The sequence below is a fragment of the Crotalus tigris genome, unplaced genomic scaffold (assembly GCF_016545835.1).
Source record: "Crotalus tigris isolate CLP2741 ecotype Arizona unplaced genomic scaffold, ASM1654583v1 scf7180000018322.853269, whole genome shotgun sequence".
NCBI classification, from domain to species: domain Eukaryota; kingdom Metazoa; phylum Chordata; class Lepidosauria; order Squamata; family Viperidae; genus Crotalus; species Crotalus tigris.
The window spans coordinates 10,905-33,078 of record NW_024096942.1 but is presented as its reverse complement, the minus strand read 5'-3'; the positions used below and the strand labels follow the sequence as shown (position 1 = coordinate 33,078).

The following is a 22,174-nucleotide window of genomic DNA, read 5'->3' as shown; positions in this document are numbered from 1 at the left end:
TAAAAGTCTACTTTGGTGAAGACACGTAAATTTGCAGAGAAAAGCCAGGTTGACACATCCTATGTTGTTTCTGCTTGAGTGCACGCAACGCCCTAAGCTTTAAATCATGTTTTACAAGGCACAAAGGCTGAGGAATCCTTGGAGCTTTCCGAGCTTGGTGGTTTTCTTACAGATGTTGCATTACCAAACTAAGTAATAGCATCAATGCTAAAAGGGAGTGGAGTCTGCTCTTATTTTTATATGCTAGCTAGTGGCTTGCCCTGGCTGTCAGTGTTGGTGGGAATGTTCTTGATGGTTTATAATAATAATAATAATAATAATAATAATAATAATAATAATAACAACAACAACAACAACAAAACAACAGTGACATTGATAGACTTTATCTACCAAGGCAAATAGGTGGGCGTGGAATGCTACAAGTACATCAGATGGTTGAAGAAGAAAAAATGGCTTTGGAAGAATCTGAAGAACAATGATTAGAACTACTGGAGAGACCAAACTGGCCTACAAGAAAGACCAAATGAAGAACAGAATAGAGGCATGGGAAAACAAAGCACTACATGGCCAATACATTAAAAAAATAGCTGGGAAAGCAGATAATAATAAAACCTGGCAATGGCTAAGAGCAGGAAAATTGAAGAAAGAGACCGAGGGACTAATTCTGGCTGCACAAGACCAAGCCTTAAGGACAAATGCATACAAAGTCAAAATTGAGAAGACAGCAACAGACAGTAAGTGCCGCCTATGCAAAGAAGCTGAAGAAACAGTGGACCACTTGGTAAGCTGTTGCAAGAAGATTGCACAGATTACAAGCAGCGGCATGACAAAGTAGCAACAATGGTGCATTGGAAGATCTGCAAAAAATATCATTTGCCTGTAAGCAAAAACTGGTGGGATCATAAAATAGAGAAAGTCATAGAAAATGATAAAATTAAACTGCTCTGGGACTTCAGAATTCAAACAGACAAGCACCTGCAACATAACACCCCAGACTTAACAATTGTCGATAAGAAAGACAAAAAAGTCTGGATAGTGGACGTGGCAGTGCCTGGAGATAGCAGAATAGAAGAGAAAGAACTGGAGAAGATAACAAAATACAAAGACCTACAAATAGAAATAGAAAGACTGTGGCAAAAGCAAGCAAGGGTAGTACCAATAGTAATAGGCGCCTTGGGTGCAATCCCAAAACAACTGGAGCACCACTTGAACACCATTGGCATTGACAAATTTGCTATTAGTCAATTGCAAAAGGCGGCCTTACTAGGAACTGCTTCCATCCTGCGACGATATCTGTAATACCATCAAACATCCACATCTGCCTATCCCAGGTCCTGGGTAAGGACTCGATAGGTAGACAAAATGCCAAATCCAGTCTGAACATCTGGCTGACTGTGCGATGATCGATAATAATAATAATAATAATAATAATAATAATAATAATAATAATAATAATAATAATAATAATAATAATAATAAACCCCAGTGAGGCACTACCTTGACGTGGTTGTGGGGCTTGTGTACTCTGAGGAAGATGAGAGCTATGCCAGAGGTTCAACCATACTGGACAGGTCTCATCAGAGGAGTCAGACAAAAGAGTGTCTCTCCCATAAAAAATATGGTGAGACGTAAATTTCAGAATGCCATACCGGCTCGGACGTCGCCCGGGTTAACAAGGTCCGCGCTAGATATTGGAGTTCCTGGATATCTGATGAAAAATGGGTTACAGGACTCAGGACTGTTGGCTGAGCAACCAGGGCCAGCAGCTGCAGAACTACTGGAAGAAAAGGTGTTTACCCATCGCAGATACACAGTGATGGAAAACAAAGAAATAATGATCTGTTACTACAGATCAAGTCCAACAAGAAGAGGATATCTAAAACGAATGCACCAGTTCTGGAAAGAAAAACATCCAGAATCAGAAATAACAGAACAGAGACTAGCAGATCAACGCCGATTTATAACACGAAATAAAGTATTCACAGAAACAGAATTGGACGAACTGCAAAGGTTTACCCAGGGCAAAGAAATCAAAGCCTTACCAGAAGTAATTCAGAATGTAGAGGCAAACCAGGGGGAGTTGGCAGTGAAGGAATCTAGCAGAGATATACAACTGTTCTCATTTGGAAACCAGGCACCTCTACCTCAGGAAGAACAAAACCCTCTAACTAAAGAAATAAAAGAATTGAAACAAAGAATAACTGAGCATCTAGAACAGCACAAAAACAACAGAATAAGGCTACCTGCATTGAAGCTTGTTCCAAAGAAACAGCTAGCACAAGCATTAAAAGATGCAAATACTGCAATATCAAGTATAAGCACCAATTCACTGCAAGAAACAAACCAACTAATGTACAGCACAGCTGCAGTTATAACAGAATACCTGGGATGCAAAATCAACAAAGAAGAAAAACAAACAAACAGTGCACCAGAAAAATGGAAGGTTAGACTAGAAAATAAGATCAGCAAGTTAAGATCACATGCAAGCAAGCTAGAACAGATGAAAGAAAAGAAGCTGAAGAACAAGAAGACCAAAGAATACCTAATCAAGAAATACCACTTAGAAACAAGGAAGATCAAGGAAGCACTGGAAATAATAAAGCAACAAATAACAGCTATAGCCAGGAAAATCAGTAGATATGAAGCTCGAATTGCAAACTATAGGCAGAACCTCCAATTTCAATCCAATCAGAAACGTTTCTACCAATCCATCAATGGAGAAACTGCAAGGAATCAGTCAGTACCTGACAAGGAAGAAACAGTGCAGTTCTGGAAGCAGATATGGGATAACCCAAAGAAATACAACAAGGATGCGGCTTGGTTAAAAGAGGTGGATGCAAATAAAACAGAAGTTGAAATGAAAGAACTAGTAATAACAACAAAAATGGTAGAAAAAAGAGCAAAGAAAATCAAAAATTGGTCAGCACCAGGTGAAGATGAACTGCATGGGTTTTGGTTGAAACATCTAACTGTTATACACCCACTCATTGCCAAGCAGTTCAACAATATACTACAAGGAGGAGAAATTGAAAAGTGGCTAACAACTGGGAAAACCTACCTAATAATGAAAAATCCAGCAAAAGGGGCAACACCAGGTAACTACAGGCCAATTACCTGCTTACCAACAACTTTCAAATTACTAACTGGTGTGATAGCTGATGCAGTACAACAGCATCTAGTTGAAAACAATCTCTTTCCACCTGAGCAGAAAGGAAACCGCCCCAATAGCAGAGGAACAAAAGATCAACTCCTAATAGACAAAATGATCTTGGAAAACTGCAAGAAGAAGGAAGACCAACCTGAATGTGGCATGGATTGACTACAAAAAGGCATTTGACTCTCTGCCACATGACTGGATAATCAAGTGCCTAGAAATAACAGGAGTCAGTAGAAACATCAGAAAATTTGTGCAAAGATCGATGGCACAATGGAAGACACAGTTGCAGATCAATGGTGAGAGGCTGGGAGAGGTTAATATCAAGAGAGGAATATTTCAAGGAGATTCATTATCACCATTACTATTTGTTATTGCACTGTTTCCTCTGTCAACAATACTGAATAACTCAGGACATGGCTATCAAACATCAAAAACATCTGCTAGACTATCCCACCTCCTTTACATGGATGATCTGAAGCTGTATGGAAAAACATCATCTGAAATAGAATCGCTGCTCAACACTGTCCGTATATATAGCCAAGATATTGTAATGGAGTTTGGCTTGGACAAATGTGCCACACTTACTATCAAACAAGGAAAAATAGTGAAAACTGAAGGAATCAAGATGCCCCACGAAAATAACATTAAGAGTCTGGATGAGGAAGAGTACTACAAATACTTGGGTATCCTTCAAGCTGACAACATCAAGCACACTGAAGTCAAGAAAAAGATTAGAGGTGAATACATCAAGAGAGTGAAGAAGATCTTAAAGTCCAAACTCAATGGAGGAAATACCATAAAGGCAATCAACACCTGGGCAATCCCAGTCATTAGGTACACAGCTGGAATAGTGGACTGGACTCAAGCAGAACTAAAAGCAATGGATAGGCAGACCAGAAAAATAATGACAATGAATCATGCCCTTCATCCACGCAGTGACATTGATAGACTTATCTACCAAGGCAAATAGGTGGGCGTGGAATGCTACAAGTACATCAGATGGTTGAAGAAGAAAAAATGGCTTTGGAAGAATATCTGAAGAACAATGATGAAGATGCACTGAAATTAGTATATCAGGAAGGCTTACTAACTACTGGAGAGACCAAACTGGCCTACAAGAAAGACCAAATGAAGAACAGAATAGAGGCATGGGAAGACAAAGCACTACATGGCCAATACATGAAAAAAATAGCTGGGAAAGCAGATAATAATAAAACCTGGCAATGGCTAAGAGCAGGAAAATTGAAGAAAGAGACCGAGGGACTAATTCTGGCTGCACAAGACCAAGCCTTAAGGACAAATGCATACAAAGTCAAAATTGAGAAGACAGCAACAGACAGTAAGTGCCGCCTATGCAAAGAAGCTGAAGAAACAGTGGACCACTTGGTAAGCTGTTGCAAGAAGATTGCACAGACTGATTACAAGCAGCGGCATGACAAAGTAGCAACAATGGTGCATTGGAAGATCTGCAAAAAATATCATTTGCCTGTAAGCAAAAACTGGTGGGATCATAAAATAGAGAAAGTCATAGAAAATGATAAAATTAAAGTGCTCTGGGACTTCAGAATTCAAACAGACAAGCACCTGCAACATAACACCCCAGACTTAACAATTGTCGATAAGAAAGACAAAAAAGTCTGGATAGTGGACGTGGCAGTGCCTGGAGATAGCAGAATAGAAGAGAAAGAACTGGAGAAGATAACAAAATACAAAGACCTACAAATAGAAATAGAAAGACTGTGGCAAAAGCAAGCAAGGGTAGTACCAATAGTAATAGGCTCCTTGGGTGCAATCCCAAAACAACTGGAGCACCACTTGAACACCATTGGCATTGACAAATTCGCTATTAGTCAATTGCAAAAGGCGGCCTTATTAGGAACTGCTTCCATCCTGCGACGATATCTGTAATACCATCAAACATCCACATCTGCCTATCCCAGGTCCTGGGTAAGGACTCGATAGGTAGACAAAATGCCAAATCCAGTCTGAACATCTGGCTGACTGTGCGATGATCAATAATAATAGTAAAGTTGGAAGGGACCTTGGAGGTCATCTAGTCCAATCTCCTGCTCAGGCAGGAAACCCTACACCATTTCAGACAAATGGCTGTCCAGTCTCTTCTTAAAAACTTCCAGTGTTGGAGCATTTACTGCTTCTGGAGGCAGGCTGTTCCACTGATTAATTGTTCTCACTGTCAGGAAGTTTCTCCTTAGTTCTAGGTTGCTTCTCTCCTTGATTAGTTTCCACCCGTTGCTTCTTGTCCTGCCTTCAGGTGCTTTGGAAAATAGCTTAATTCCCTCTTCTTTATGGCAGCCCCTGAGATATTGGAATACTGCTATCATGTCCCCCCGCGTCCTTCTCTTCGTTAAACTAGACATAGCCAATTCTAGCAACCATTCCTCATATGTTTTAGCCTCCAGTCCCCTAATCATCTTTGTTGCTCTTCTCTGTACTCTTTACCATTAGCTTGTTTTTCTGCATTGGTAGTTCCTTCTCTGGGGTATTATTTGATTGTTGGTCTAGTGTTAACCTCGGTGTTAATCTCTGTAATGTTAATCTTGGTGTTAATCTCTGCTCATATGAAAGTTGATTGCTGGCAAGGAGGGGCATTGGTCTTTTTGTTTCCTTTTAGGCTTTTTGATTGTCTATTTTGAGTGGTATGTAGATGTTGTTTATCTGTATGTGCCTGATGATGGCCGATCTGTCTGAATGCCGGGTTTCTAGGAATCTCTCACGCTTTTGGACTTGGCTTGGTCTAGGACAGAGGTAGGCAACCTTGGCTCTTTTATGACTTGTGGACTTCAACTCTGGCTGGCTCAGGAATTCTGGGAATTGAAGTCCACAAGTCATAAAAGAGCCAAGGTTGCCTACCCCTGGTCCAGGGTGTCCAGTTTCCCAGCTGAAGCTATGGTTAAGTCTATCCATGTGTTGTCAAACTGAGCTTTCATCGTGTCTTCTGAGTGCTATTTGGTGTTCATGGATGCGCACTGCTAGTCTTCTGCCTGTTTGTAATGAAACAGTGGACCAGAAAACCACCAAGCTGAGATAGCACCAAGGACACCACAATTTAACCCCGAGCAGCAAATATTCTCTTCTATTGGTACCACAAGGGCTGTGTTCGCTGGACACAATAGACTGAATTGAGAAAAATCTTTTACAGTACTAGGAAACACGACACTAGGAATTCAAGCGAAGAGATCCAGGATGAGTCAGTAGGGCAAAGCTATGATTCAATGTTGAATTCCAGGCAGCGCTTCCCACCGTTCTTACCTGCAGAAATCTGTAGAAAAGATATAGATTGTGTCATCTTTGCTGATCAGTGGGTGGAAAGTCCCTCCATCTGTTCCATTGATCATATTACAGCTGGGTGTTGTCCACCAGTCTAGCTTGCTATCACGAGAAGAGATCAGAAGGAATCCAGGATTAGTTTTAAAACATAAAAAGAAATCCTGCTGGGTCAAAAGATCAAAGGCCCTCTTTCATCCAGGATCTGATATGTCTGATCCTCTTTCGAAACAAGCTCAGACAACATCTTGTGAAGGTCTGTGATCTAATTACGGGCTTGAGGTTTTTCAAGGCAGGGAAAATAAACATTGTCAATCCCTAATACAAACCCACTCAGAATAAATTCTTTCCCAAACCACCTTCTTTCTTAATCAGGATTATGGGTTTTCCTGAAATCCAACTTTCCCAAAAATAGAGGTGATGTTCCTTGAAGCATCCTCCTTTTTTATGTACTTACTCAGAGGCACTGAGGAAGAAATAATTCTCATCTTATTGAGTCTGAAGAAGGGAGGTTTAGCCTTTGAATCCTGAACAGCAGCATCTGAAACTTTTTTTTATCCAACTTATTAAGAATCTTTGGGAAGGAGAGGGAAAACCACTAGATCTAATGGAGCATTTTGGAATAGGAGGTCCGGTCTAGGGCAGGGGTAGGCAACCTTAGCTCTTTTATGACTCGTGGACTTCAACTCCCAGAATTCCTGAGCCAGCCATGCTGAGGGGAAAGGGAGAGTTTCCAAGCTGAGCCATGCTGGCTCAGGAATTCTGGGAGTTGAAGTCCACGAGTCATAAAAGAGCCAAGGTTGCCTACCACGTCCTAGTCCTTCTCTTCATTAGACTAGACCAGGGGTAGGCAACCTTGGCTCTTTTATGACTCGTGGATTTCAACTCCCAGAATTCCTGAGCCAGCCATGCTGAGGGGAAAGGGAGACGTTTCCAAGCTGAGCCATGCTGGCTCAGGAATTCTGGGAGTTGAAGTCCACGAGTCATAAAAGAGCCAAGGTTGCTCACCCCTGCTCTAGGGATTAAGGGACTGGCCTAGCAACCAGGAGACTGTGAGTTCTAGTCCCACCTTAGGCATGAAAGCCAACTGGGTGACTTTGGGCCAGTCCCCAGGAAACGGTAAGTTCTAGTCCCTCCTTAGGCATGAAAATCAGCTGGGTGACTTTGGGCCAGTCACCAGAAGACAGTGAGTTCTAGTTCTGCCTTAGGCATGAAAGCCAGCTGGATGACTTTGGGCTGATCATCAGGAGATTTATGAGTTCCACTTTAGGCATGAAAGCTGGCTGGATGACTTGGGCCAATGACTAGGACAGTGGTGGCGAACCTATGGCACGGGTGCCAGAGGCGGCACTCAGAGCCCTCTCTGTGGGCACACGCGCCGTTGCCCCAGTCCTAGGCCTTTAGCTGGGTTTTATAAAACCTTTTCGCTTTAGGCCTCCACCACGTGTGCAAAAAAAAAAAAAAAAAAGGTTCAAACAGTCAGTTAATTTCAACTTCTTGTGGGGAAAAAAAAAAGATCTTGCAAAGTTGGAATTGATTGATTGAACTCTTTAGTCCCACCCAGTCTGCCGTTACCACCGCAGCCACGCCCACCCAATGGGCCACACACCCCAACTGGCCACACCCAGCCAATGGGCCACACTCACCCGGCACCCGACGATGCATAAGTGGGTTTTGGGTTGCAGTTTGGGCACTCGGTCTCTAAAAGGTTCGTCATCACTGGACTAGGAGATGATGAGTTCTAGTTTTGCCTCAGGCATGAAAGCCGGCTGGGTGACTTTGGGCCAATCGCTAGGAGACAGTAAGTTCTAGTTCCACTTTAGGCACGAAAGCCGGCTGAATGACTTTGGGCCAATCACCAGGAGATGGTGAGTTCTAGTTTTGCCTCAGGCAAGGAAGTTGGCTGAGTGCTTTGGGCCAATCACTAGGAGACGGTAAGTTCTAGTCCTGCCTTAGGCATGAAAAATGGCTAGATAACTTTAGGCCAGTCACTCTCCTCAGCCCAACCTACCTCGCAAGATTGTTGTTGTGGAGAAAATAGGAGGAGGAAGGCGCAATAGGGAAGTTTTCCACCTTGAATTATTTAGAAACAATAACGAAGGCGGGATAAAAAAAAATCAAACGAATGAATTAAAATATAAGGCAAGAATTACAACGTGCACTGTCACAGAGATATAAGGACACCAGTGAAGGGAAAAAAGAAGAAGAAACAAACATTACTCTTTGCCATTCCATTCAATTACTCTTGTGAAGTCCAGGTAGTTATTTTCTCCAGATAACATGACATATTCACCATCATCGGTCCCGTTCATCTATATAGGAAAAAAAAATGCAAGAAAAGATTTTTTTACTTTCAGGCAGCTTTTCCAAATGGTTCCAAATGGGAATAAAGTGTACACATATTAGACGCAAAGGATGAGGACCATTCAGGTAGGTTGCAGCATTAACGATTTATTGAAGCCTATGTACAAAAATCTGGTCAACTAAATGGCCACTGCAGAATTGGTGCGGGAGAAGGGTCAACGGAATTCAAGGGAGGGGCTGGTCTCGGGTGGTCTTGTGGTAACACAAGGACTCTAAACTGATGGCACATTTGGCTCCGCCCTCCAGCTGCCTGCTCTTCTTCGACATCCTAAGTCAGGGGTCCCCAACCCTGGCAACTTTAAGACCTGTAGACTTCAACTCCCAGAATTCCACAGCCAGCAAATATTAAACATTTGGAGTCCTCCACAGATGGGCGCCAATGTAGAACCATTTTTTTTGTGCTGTTTTTTTTTTTAAGATTAATTTTGCTTTTAAAAAAAAAGGGAAATTTTCAGGTTGTCCAATAAACAATCAGCCTGAACCACAATCTGTATTCTCACAGTGGTTCCAGATGATTCTAGCTCAGTATTTCTCAACCGTGACAATTTTAAGGCATGTGGACTTCAACTCCGAGAATTCCACAGCCAGCATTGCTGGCTGTGGAATTCTGGGAGTTGGTCCATATGCCTTAAAATTGTCTAGGGACCCCCTCCCCCATATATTTTGCTTCCGGATCCAGTTCAAGGTTGGCTGGCTGTCACCTTCCCAGCTCTACAATCAGGGGTCCTCAACCATGGCAACTTTAAGACTTGTGGACTTCAACTCCCAGAATTCCTCAGCCAGCTTTGCTTTGCTTTGCTGGCTGAGGAATTCTGGGAGTTGAAGTCCACAAGTCAAGGTTGAGGACCCCTGCTCTACATGGCTTGGAACCAAGTTATCTGAAGGGCTGTCTTTTCCCGGCTATAGCTACCAGAGCGGGGAGGCAGGGAATGTTACAAGTCCCCTCTCTGAAGGAGGTCCAGCTAGCCGGACCAAGAAGAAGGGCCTTCTCGGTGGTGGCTCCCTCCCTCCCTGTGAAACATCCCTGAGGAGATAAAATTGGTCCCCAGGTTGACACTCTTTCACAAAGGCCTGAGGACATGGTTCTGCCAATGAGCTGGAGATTCCAGAATGATTTGGAGCCCATCAAGTGGCTGGTCACAGAACTGGGCCTCGAGATTATTTTTCTCTCCAGTGGCAATTTTTTTTTTTAAAAAAAAAAAACCCTCTTAAAATTGTCATAAACTTCCTGGAAGTCTAATGCACCTACTTTGTTTTGCTTCATTACAATATATCCTGTGCCAAAAGGAGACTGGCAAACTGTGAATGGACTTTTTTTCCGCCCTCTTTAGTGGCAAAAAACAAAACAAAAAAACGTTGAAGAAAAAAAGACAGCGGCAATCAGCTTTCTGAAAGGGCTGCTGTTGATTATTCTCATTTAAAAGAGACAGGGAGCAATAATGAGATGCTAATAAGCCGAATATCTAGGAGACATTGGAGTCATAGGATATTGGGCCAGCACAGCATGTTTTAATCACTGCCGTGTTTAAAAAATAGCAGGGGTGGCAATCCTCAAGCAATATTCATCTCTCAAGACTGCCTAGAATAGCATTTCCATATTCGCAGGGTAGCACAGGATTTCAATGGAACAAATAATCTAAAGCTGTACTGCAGGGGGTCCCCAACCCTCCAGGCCGTGGCCCACTATTGGGCTTGTAGCCCATTCAGAACTGGGCCGTGCAAGCAGCGGGCAAGGGCGCAGTTCCATTTGCGTGAGTGGCGGACGGCAAATGGAGCTGAGCACACTTGCGCACATGCCTACCATTCGCACAGAACCATCCCCCCCCTCCCCTCTCCCTGCCGGGTCGCCAAGCCGAAAAGGTTGGGAACCACTGCTGAACTGGATACAGTTAGTCCTTAGTCAACAATAGTAACTTAACCATGTTAAGAGAGATTGAGCAATGGTGGCGCAGTGGTTAAAATGCAGTACTGCAGGCTTTTTCTGCTGACTGCCGGCTGCCAGCAGTTCGATTCTCACCGGCTCAAGGTTGATTCAGCCTTTCCATCCTTCCGAGGTGAGGTAAAACGAGGACCCAGATTTTGGGGGGCAATATGCTGACTCTGTAAACCACATATTGCCCCCCACCGCACTGTGAAGCGGTGTATAAGTCTAAGTAATATTGCTAGAGCTATGTTACTAATTTAAACAACTGCAGTGATTCACTTAACAACGGTGGCAAGAAAATGGGGCAAACTCACTTAACAAAAGTCTCACTTAGCCACAGAAATTTTGGGCTCAATTGTGGTCGTAAGTCAAGGGCTACCTGTGTAGATGACCCAGAAGGCAGAAGAGGTGAGGGGAATTGAGTTCCACAGGGTCACACGTTTTCTTGGCTGAAATTCCCTTATTTTATCTTTTTTTTCTGAAAAGGAACATCTAAGACTACATGTAGGAAAGGATATATTGGGAACGTGACTACGATCCTTGGTGCAAATCAACATATTTCAGCTTCGGTGTTTTGGGGGGGAGCAGCCGGTGAAGGAAAAGGTGCACCAACTAAAAACAAAGATCATGAGAAGGAGCCAATCTACCCTTGACGACAACCATATTACCTGTTTAAAATAGCCGAAAATCGGATCGACCTCAGGGAAAAACTTGTTCACCGCCTTGAGGAACTTATCCGTGTATCCCCATAAAATCTCATCAACTGTATGGATGGTGAACATGTCCTCTTGGTAAGCCAGCAGCATCAGCTCTGCAGGAAAAGTGAAAGGCGTTCTACGAGCCATATTCATGGCCACCTGACATCAAGGGGAAAAAAAAGATGTTATTGTTATCTATAACAATAGGCATGTATTGGCTATAGGTAGTCCTCGACTTACAATAGTTGATCTAGTGACCGCTCAAAGTTAAAACGGCACTGGAAAAAGTGACTTATGACTGTTTTTCACACTTGATAACCTCGTGCAATCTTCATGCTCAAAGTTCAGATGCTCATATTTATGATGGTCGTGGTGTCCCGGGGTCAGGTGATCACCTTTTACGACCGTCTAACGAGCAAAGTCAGTGGGGAAAACCAGATTCACTTAACAACTGTGTAACTGACTTATCAATTGCAGAGATTCACTTAACGACTGTGGCAAAAAAAGGTTGTAACGTGGGGCAAAACCCACTTAACAACGGTCTCAGTTAGCAATGGAAATTTTGGGCTCAATTGTGGACGGAAGTCGAGGCTTGCCTGTATTTTTCTCCCCATTAGTGGTATCCCTGAGAAAAAGAAGCTAACACTTAACAACCGTGTTACTAACTTAACAATGGCAGTGACTCACTTAACAACTTGGGCAAGAAAGGTCGTAAAATAGGGTAAAACTCAAGCTTAACAACTGTCTTGCTTCACAACAGAAAACCTGGGCTCAATAAGTCAAAGAGTACCTGCATTTATCAGGTATTCCATAAAAACACAAAAAATATAGTTGATGGGGAGAACTGAAGCTATAAGGGTTAAAAAGGACATTAGCCACAGCTTAAAAAGTTGCAGTTCACATCAAGGAAGCTGGTTGTAGAATTGGAGCGAAGGTCTTCACATCACTGAGTGGATTTGTTTGCAAAGGATGCCCATTACAGAACTGAGGTTACAAGAACTCTTGCTACTTAGAATAACAGAGTTAGAAGGGACCTTGGAGGTCTTCTAGTCCAACCCTGGATTCAAGCAGGAGACCTTATATCATTTCAGACAAATGGCTGTCCAATCTCTTCTTAAAAACCTCCAGTGCTGGAGCACCCAGAACTTCAAAAGGCAAATAATAATAATAATAATGATGATGATGATGATGATGATGATGTTGGAAGGGACCTTGGAGGTCATCAGGTCCAACCCCCTGCTCAGGCAGGTAATCCTATACCATTTTGGACAAATGGCTGTCCAGTTTCTTCTTAAAAATTTCCAGTGTTGGAGCATTCACCGCTTCTGGAGGCAGGTTGTTCCACTGGTTAATTGTTTTCACTGTCAGCAAGTTTCTCCTTAGTTCTAGCTTAACTGTTCTCATTGTTAGGAAATTTCTCCTTAGCTCCAGATAGGCTCTCTCTTTAATGAGCTTCCACCTGTTATTTCTTGTCCTGCCCGCTGGTGCTTTGAAGAATAAGTCCACCTCTTTTCCTCCTTTTTCTACATAGAAAAAGGCCCGTCTACAGCTTTGCAGAACACAAGTTACAAATCAGTTTTATTCCAACTTCAAATACACCAGAACAGAGCTTTGAATCAATAAGCAAAATGCTCCCAAACAAGGATTTCGTTTAGCCCAGAATCAAAGTCAACCCAATAGATCACATGAAGTCTTTTGGGGGGGGGGGGCATCTCATTTTGCTACCCAGTTGCAAATCTCAAGACTTACCACTGCAGGCAAGTTTACTGTCCGGATCCGATCCACTTCCGGGTCACCCACAGACAGCTCTCGCTCAAAGTAGTAAGAGGTTGGCTGAAAAGAGGACACTTTTGAGCCATTCTCCAGAATGTGCACATCCCGTCGCCATTTCCACTCCCTGACAAAAAAGAGCAAGAGGAAAAATGCAGTTTTCTACCGCAAACTAAAGTCATATAAAATTCAACTCTTAAGGAAAGTTGAATGTTAAAGTCTTCTCTGCAGATTCTATCTCTATTCTCGCTTTAAATCGGTGTGTCTCAAACTTGGCCACTTGGAAGATGAATGGACTTCAACTCCCAGAATTCCACAGACAGCCTGGCTAATCACAAGCCAATGGTGAGTTTTAGTCCCGCCTTAGGCATGAAAGGCAGTGGGTGACTTTGGGCCAATCACCAGGAGACTGTGAGTTCTAGTCCCGCCTTAGGCATGAAACTGGATGAGTGACTTTGGGCCATTCTCTCTCTCTAGGCCAGGGTTAGGTAACCTTGGCTCTTTTATGACTTGTGGACTTCAACTCCCAGAATTCCTGAGCCAGCCATGCTGAAGGGAAAGGGAGAAGTTTCCAAGCTGAGCCATGCTGGTTCAGGAATTCTGGGAGTTGAAATCCACGAGTCATAAAAGAGCCAAGGTTGCCTACCCCTGTTCTAGGTCCAACCTATCTCACAGGGTTGTTGTTATGGGGAAAATAGGAGGAAGGGGTATTATGTATGACTGCTGCCCTAAGTTACTTGTAAAAGTAATAAAGGCAGGATAAAAATTTAATAAATCCATTAAATAAAAGGGGAGTCTTGAAGCTGCTGTTTTTCAACAGAGGATAACCGCTTTTAAAAATCTCTGCTCAACTTTGCTGATAAAATACGATAATAAAACATGAAACATGGTATTCCAGAAAAAGAGCAATTAACAAGCATACTGATCTAGATCCAGCATATGAATAAGTTAGAAACCAGACCATTCGAACTGTCAATCAACAAGAGGACCAATCAGCTGCTCAGAATTCAAATATAGCTCCAAACGAACAACCAATCATACCACCAACTGACCCCACTGGCACACAGGACATTTATAAGTTAAGGAGAATAGGATAAGAAAATTCCACTGATGATGTTACTTTAATTAATTACATAACCTTTATTGTCATTTTTTCCTTTGGGCACAATGGCACACATTAAAAATGAAATTTAGTTGCTTCCTCTCAAAGTGTACACATACTTAACACACATTTAAAACATACTATATACAACATATGTAGGCAGACATTACCTGACAAGGGGTAGGCAGCCTTGGCTCTTTTATGACACGTGGATTTCAGCTCCCAGAATTCCTGAGCCAGCCATGCTGAGGGGAAAGGGAGAGTTTCCAAGCTGAGCCACGCTGGCTCAGGAATTCTGGGAGTTGAAGTCCACGAGTCATAAAAGAGCCAAGGTTGCCTACCCCTGCCTAATATCATTTCAGACATATAAATATTATTCACTGTCCTTCTTGAATGCATAACAGAAGGAGGAAGCTTTAGAGTTTGGTAATGAAACATTCAGAAATTACACTGAAACAAGCTTGGAGAACAAAGTACAGTCAAAATCTAAAAGTCGAGCTAGAAGTATTTTCTATTATGTCAACAACAGTAACAAGCCCAGGCTGTTCCCCTGAACACAATATCATTTTAAAAGAATGTAGCTTCCTAGCCCCAAGGTTTTCCAAAAGCAGGAACGACAAAGGCTGGGTTAACATTTGGAAATTTGTGGAGGAAATGATCACAGTTAAGTGAAATTCTGGATGAGTTTATTCTCCCCGTCTGTAACTTTTGCTACAGGACAAAGAAAATATTTTTTTTAAAAAAAAGACCGAGCAAATACAGCAAAGTGTTGCTGCTTATTTATTCTGCATAGCTAACGAAGGGAAGGTTACTTGACAAAGAATGCAGTCATCTCAGCGTTCTGCAAAGGCAAAGCAACCCAAGCAAATAAAGCTACATAAAGAGCTATTTAAGCTTGCAAATACAAAGGGAAATTCAGTTCCCTGCAGTGCCTATTGAAATTCAGGCTGACTCTGTCTTGGCAAGCCAGAACAAACCAGGATAACCGAACAAGGTAGGGAAAGTTTACAAAATAAGACATTGCCGCTGCTTAAAAAGCTTTCCTAATTGCCACAGGCCGTCTGTCCTTTTTAACTGGCATGGCTGCCTTGGCGTCCTCTACTTGAAGAAAATTTGCACAGGCATCCATCCAGCAGACAAAGCTGTCTTAAATTAGACCGCTGATCTGGAGAACGAGGAACACTTAGGGATTTACTAAAGTCTCTAATAGAATTATTTGCTTTTTCCCTCCCAGAGATGAACAGCAATACTAAAGCTATGCCCTACTATGAGCAAAAAAGCATTCTACAGGTAGTCCTCGACTTTCAACAGTTTGTTTAGTGACCATTCAAAGTTACAACAGCACTGAAAAAAAAGTGACTTATGACCATTTTCCACACTTTCAATCCTTGCTACATCCTCATGGACACATGATCAAATTTCAGATGTTGGGCAACTGACTCATATTTATGATGGCTGCAGTGTCCCGGGGCCATGCGATCACCTTTTGTGACCTTCTGACAAGCGGAGTCAATGTAGAAGCCAGATTCACAACAACTGAGTTACTAGCTTAACAGCTGCCATGATTTAACTGTGGCAAGAAAGGTCGCAAAATGGTGCAAAACCCACTTAACGAAGGTCTCACTTAGCCACAGAAATGTTGGGCTCAGTTGTGGTGGTTAGTTGAGGACTATCTGCATCTGTCTGCCACACAATGTACAAAACTGAACAATGCACAAAACCTAACACTTTCTTCACCGTGATTGGATAAACAGGCCACAATTGGTTGGGATAGGCAAAATCTAAGGCAGGGTTATCCAACCTTGGCCACACTTTTAAGACTTGTTAAGACTTCAACTCCCAGAATTCCACAGCCAGCCAGAAACTCCACAGCCCTGGCTGGCTGAGGAATTCTGGGAGTTGAAGTTCACAAGTCTTAAAGTTGCCAAGGTTGGACATACCTGGTCTAAGGGACCAGCATCTGCAATTCCATTTTTTTTTTTAAATGATGCTTGATGCACTTTGTTATTTTTTAAAAGATTTTGCTTACAGGCCTGGGGCCCCCCCGAATGATAAGGAGCTCATCAAGTGATTTGTTTAATTGTTGTCGATAGGGTAGGAGCTTACTGAGTTTTATAATGGGGGGTTTATTCCTCTAAGCAAGAGGCCCCCAACCTTTTAGGCACCAGGGACCAGTTCTGTGGGGAGAGGTTTTTCCGTGGACCAGAGGAGACGTGGTTTCGTGTGCTGCCTGCATCCCGTGGATGGGGCTTTGCTTGTTTGTGCGGCCTGGTTTCTGGCATGCATACCACGGCCCAGTTGGAGGTTGGGGACCTCTGTTTTAAGCTACCCGGAGTCACCATGTGTTAGTTGGGCAGCCATATGAATTTTCTTAATACAGGTAGTCCTCAACGTACAACCGTTCATTTAGTTCAAAGTTACCACAGCCCTGAAAAAAACGTGACTTATAATCATTTTCACACTTATGACCGTTGCAGCATCCCCAGGGTCACATGATCAAAATTCAGATGCTTGGCAAACTGACTCGTACTTATGACGGTTGCAGTGTCCTGGGGTCTTGTGATCCCCTTTTACCACCTTCTGACCAACAAAACCAAAGGTGAAACCAGATTCACTTCACAACCATGCTACTATCTTAACCACTGCAGTGATTCACTTAACAACGGTGGCAAGCAAGGTCATAAAATGGGGCAAAATTCACTTAACAAAGGTCTCGCTCAGCAACAGAAACTTTGGGCTCAATTGTGGCCGTAAGTCGAGGACTCTCTGTATTTCATCATTTGGCAGCTAAATTTCGGAAGCATGATCTCAGGAAGCTTGGTCTGTGTGTATGAGGGGGGAGAGGGCTGCTGAAAGTACATCTAGGTTTGTAAACCATGGTTTATAGCTTAGCACAGAGGTGCTAAGCTATAAACCATGGGTTTACAAACCTAGATGGTGAGCTTTGCAAAGCAAATTATGCCACAAACAAACCAGCCACACAATCAATGGACTCAGCTTGAGCACAGCCAACATGTACACCCACATACACACCCTTGATTTGGATCTGGAAGTTACGACGGTTTCATAAGGAACCGCCACATTAATTCACCTTGCATATATTGCGACAGGCAAAGCATAAAGGCTGAAGCCAATGAGGCAACTATCCCTGATTCCCAGGAAAATGCTATATAAGCAAGGGAGAGATTGCACAAATATTCGTGATTGGAATATTCTCAGCTATCACGCTTGGGAATGTCTGCTTGGGAATGCAGAATGGGAAGGGGGTTGAATCGGTGTGCGGGCATGGAGCCTCAACATAAGAAGCTCTCCGGGATTTCAGACAGGAGACTTAAGAGGTACCAAGGGCTGAACATGGGACATTGCGCAGGCTTTATTTACTACTGAGTATGTTCATTCGTTCCTCTCTGGCTCCCGTTGAAATCACAACCAGCTCTGAAAATACAGTGTATTTTCCATTTCTGGTTACTGAGAATAGCAATAGCACTTAGCACTTAGCCTTATATACCACTTCATGGTGTTTTACAGCACCGGTTTACAGAGTCAGCATCTTGCCCCCCAACAATCTGGGTCCTCATTTTACCCACCTCGGAAGGATGGAAGGCTGAGTCAACCTTGAGCTGGTCACCCACAACTGTGGGAGGCAAGCCATTCCAGTGATTGTTCTCACCGTCATAAAATTTCTCTTTACTTCTAAGTTGGATCTCTCTTTAACAAGCTTCCACCCATTATTTCTTGTCCTGTCCTCTGGTGCTTTGGAGAATAAGTCAATCTCCTCTTTTCTGTGACAGCCCCTCAAGTACAAGGGGACAGTTAAAATAAGAGAGTTGGAAGGGACCTTGCAGGTCATCTAGCCCAACCCCCTGCCCAAGCAGATGGCAGTCCAGTCTCTTCTTGAAAGCTGCCAGCGATGAAGCTCCCATAACATCTGAAGGCAAGCTGTTCCACTGTTCTCACTGTCAGAAAATTTCTCCTTATTTCTAGGTTGAGTCTCTCCTTGATCAGTTTCCATCTGTTATTCCTTGTCTGGCCTTCAGGTGCTTTGGAAAATAGGTTGACCCCCTCCTCTCTGCGATAGCCTCTCAAATATTGGAACACTGCTATCATGTCACCCTAGTTCAGGGGCAGGCAACCTTGGCTCTTTTATGATTCGTGGACTTCAACACCCAGAATTCCTGAGCCAGCCATGCTGAGGAGAAATGGAGAGGTTTCCATGCTGAGCTATGCCGGCTCAGGAATTCTGGGAGTTGAAGTCCACGAGTCATAAAGTGGTCTAGGCCTAGGCCAGGGATAGGCAACCTCAGCTCTTTTATGACTCGTGGACTTCAACTCCCAGAATTCCTGAGCCAGCCATGCTGAGGAGAAATGGAGAGGTTTCCATGCTGAGCTATGCCGGCTCAGGAATTCTGGGAGTTGAAGTCCACGAGTCATAAAAGAGCCAAGGTTGCCTACCCCTGCCCTAGTTCTTCTCTTTGATAGACTAAAGCAGTGTTTCTCAACCTTGACAATTTTAAGGCATGTGGACTTCAACCCCCAGAATTCTGGGAGTTGAAGTCCACATGCCTTAAAATTGTCAAGGTTGAGAAACACTGGACTAAAGATATCTAGCTCCCTCAACCGTTCATGACACAGTTGAGCCTCCAGACCCCTGAACATCTTTGTTGTTTTCTCTGCACACTTTCTAGGGTCTCAGCATTTTTTTTTGTATTGTGGTGACCAGAACTAGACACAGGATTTTAAGCGTGGCCTCACTAATGTGGTACAAAGCGGTACTATCACTTCTCACGATCTTGATGCGATCCCTCAGTCGAGGGATATTCTCAACCATCTATTCCCTGCAACTTCACCACCTACATTCATGAGGGCTAGAAGCATGCTTTGTACAAATCCCATCTCTACAGTTTACTGCAAATTGCAAGCTCTTTTCTTTGGGAAAGAGAAACTCACAACTGCCTCCAAATTTTCCATCCCTTCCTAGGAATTTTCCTTTGGAAATCTTCTCTACTAAATCCCCGGTTATCAGGTTGAAAATGAAGGCAATCACATTACCTGTAGCTGTAGGGGCCAACTTCCTTGACAATAGGGATTTCCCCTTGAAGCACTTCCAAAGGATTAGTCAAGTTAAAAAAATAGAACTGCAGGAGAAGGGGTATTGGAGGATTCTCCCAGTATTCAAAAGTTTCCGAATTATTTCTTAGGACTGATCCCTAAAGAAGAAAAATCAAAAAGAAAAAAGAAAGCAATGAAATTCTAGCAAAAGCAGCAAATACAATTGAGCATGAAGGCAAAATAACAGAGCTGGAAGGGAACTTTGAGGTCTTCTAGTCCAACCCCCTGCTGAAGCAGGAGACTCTACCATTCCAGATAAATGGTTGTCTGATCTCCTCTTGAAAACCTCCAAACATGGGGCACCCACAATGTCTGCAGGCAAGTTGTTCCACTGATGAATTATTCTCACTGTCAGAAAATTCCTCCTTAATTCCAGGTTGCTTCTCTCCTTGAGTAGTTTACCTCCCTTGCTTCTTGTCCTGCCTTCTGGTGCTTTGGAGAATAGCTTGACTCCCTCTTCTTTGGGGCAGCCCCTGAGATATTGGAACCCTGCTAACATTTTGATAATATCCATATTTCTAAGACTATAATGCAGCAGTGAGAAAAGAGATCTATGAAAAGTACACATTGTGACTCTGTGTACAAACCTCACTAGGGAATAAGCTTTTGTGGGGCCTTTGGTGTTCTCTGAGCTTGTTTGGTTTTTTGCAGACGTTTCATTACCAAAGTAGATAACATCATCAGTGCTAGTAACGGAGTAGAGTTTGGTCATTTGATCATTTTATATAGTAATGGTGATTCCTTGATTGGGCTGTTGTTTATACTTAGCTTACTTGTCTGAAAGCTGTAACAGCCCAATCAAAGAACTATCAAATTTACTCCCACCAACACTAATAGGCCAAGCCACTAGTATATAAAATGAGAGCAAACCGCACTCCCTATTAGCACTGATGTTGTAACCTAGTTGAGTCATGAAACGTCTTCAAGAAAACAGCCAAGCTCAGAGCGCACCAAGGCCCCCACAGTTCAACCCTAAGCTACAAATATTCTCTTTCATCAGAAATAAGTTCTTCTTTTTCTTCTAGATACTTTTAATTTTCTGCATGTGACAGTCCCACTGCTCTCCGTACAAGGGAGCACTCAGGAACTAATTATGACATCTGATTGGAATCATGAACTCAGCCAAACAACCATTGGTGGCTTCACTGTAGGCTAAGATATCAACAAAAAGAGGGTGTAGTTTACAATCTCTGGGGAAAATCACGTTTCAGGTTTTGTGAACTATTTTGTACAGTTACATCTCTGGAAAGCTCTCTGCTGCTCTTTGCTTAAACTAAAAAATAATTATAACCTGATTTAATAAGTGAAATAATATCATGGCTGAAGGAGACAATTAACTCCGGAACTGCATGTTCAATAAATAAAAAAAATCTTGGCACAAATTGCTAGGGTCCGTATGGGCAAATCAGGCATGTTTGCACCTGAAACTACAAATTCTAGACTCGTTTGTACAATGCATACCTGGATTTCTCATATCTTAAGTTAATCCATTAGATCTTTATCGCAACTGCCAATTATTAAATGTCGCTTTGCTTGGGCCGATGCCAATCCCAGCTCTTTCCCACTCTTGCCCTAAACGTGCATCAGATGCATTTGCTTCCCTCACAAACAGCTGCTTTGAGACCCTTCTCTTCGCCGTGAAAATGTCACGTTGCTGCACGCGTGGGCTTTCTCGCCTCTGGAGAGGCGCATCAATTTCAAAAAAAAGAAAAGCCCGCATTCACAAGTTCGGTTTTGCAAGGTGCCACCCTGAAGGGTGACCGAGAAAAGCAGGGTGCAAAGAGCGGTTAGGGGCCCTGCAGGGAGTGGCTGCAACCAAGAGCCCGGACACGCATTTGCAGGGATCGTGGGGAGCAGGGCGCAGAGCCGGGAGTTTTCTCACGTGCGGGCACCGGATGGGTGTGGGGGGGGGGGCTGGAAGAGAAGTCTCAGTCCCCAAAGGAGACGACCCCCCCCCCCGCCGGGGATCGCAGCCCGGGAGATGCGCGCCCCGTTTCTCACCTGCTTGATCTGCGCGTCTACCAGGTTCTCCATGGTGTGGGCCGCCAGGAGGGCGATGCCGGCGATCAGGAAGGCCGGCGCCAGCATGCCCAGCGTGATAAGGCAGACCCGCTTCATCGTTGGCTGGGAAAGAGGCTCGCCGGAGTCCGGGGACTTGCAGTAGGCCAGGAGAAGGGAGCAAACGCTCGGCCACTCAGCAGCGCAAAGATGCCCAGCCCGGGAGAAAGCGCGGGGTGGGGTGGTGACGCCTCCTCCTCCTCCTTCTCCAAAGGGGCGCCTCCCGGCTCCGAGGGGCGGAGGCAAGCCGGGAAACGGAGCTCAGCTTTGCCCGATGCTTGCTTTCACTTTCCAAAGCTGCCTCGGCCTCACCCGGCCTGCGCGCTTGCTCGCTCGCTCGCTCGGGAGGAGCTCAGCCTGGATCAGCTGGGTGAGCTGGTCACGCGTCCTCCTGGCCCCTCTCCTCGCTCCGGCTCTCCTCCGGCCCCACCCGCCGCCCCAGTTGGCATGCTTGCAGATTTCTCTCCCCCCCCCACACACACACACCCACCTTCCTCCAGCCAGCTCAAAGGGAGGAAAGGAAGCTGGGCTGGAGCGCCCTGGAAAGGCGAGCAGGCAGCGCTTCTGCACGGGCTGGCTGGGCTTTGGGCAGGTTTTGCCTGCAATTAAGGCAGGGCGAGGTTTTTGGCTTAAGGGAGGCTGGGGGGGAGGGGGGAGAGGGAGCTGCATGTGAGGGCACGCGTCTGCTCGCATAAGTGGGAATGGGT

The 22,174-nt window shown here is 44.0% G+C and overlaps 1 protein-coding gene across 2 annotated transcripts in view; it reads right to left on the bottom strand.

The window, feature by feature from the left end:
- SCARB2 (scavenger receptor class B member 2) overlaps positions 1 to 21,885 on the bottom strand; it is a 39,509-nt gene extending 17,624 nt beyond the window's left edge. Inside the window, exons 1-6 of one of the 2 annotated variants that reach the window (XM_039350310.1) lie at positions 21,411 to 21,885; positions 19,350 to 19,507; positions 13,178 to 13,325; positions 11,399 to 11,587; positions 8,663 to 8,754; positions 6,428 to 6,547 (exon numbers count right to left, since the gene is read on the bottom strand). In XM_039350310.1, the coding sequence (XP_039206244.1) occupies positions 6,428 to 6,547; positions 8,663 to 8,754; positions 11,399 to 11,587; positions 13,178 to 13,325; positions 19,350 to 19,507; positions 21,411 to 21,527 (824 nt within the window). In that variant the 5' untranslated portion in view covers positions 21,528 to 21,885. The remainder of the gene's footprint in view (positions 1 to 6,427; positions 6,548 to 8,662; positions 8,755 to 11,398; positions 11,588 to 13,177; positions 13,326 to 19,349; positions 19,508 to 21,410) is intronic. The other variant, XM_039350312.1, reaches the window with a different exon arrangement.
- Positions 21,886 to 22,174: the final 289 nt, after the last annotated feature.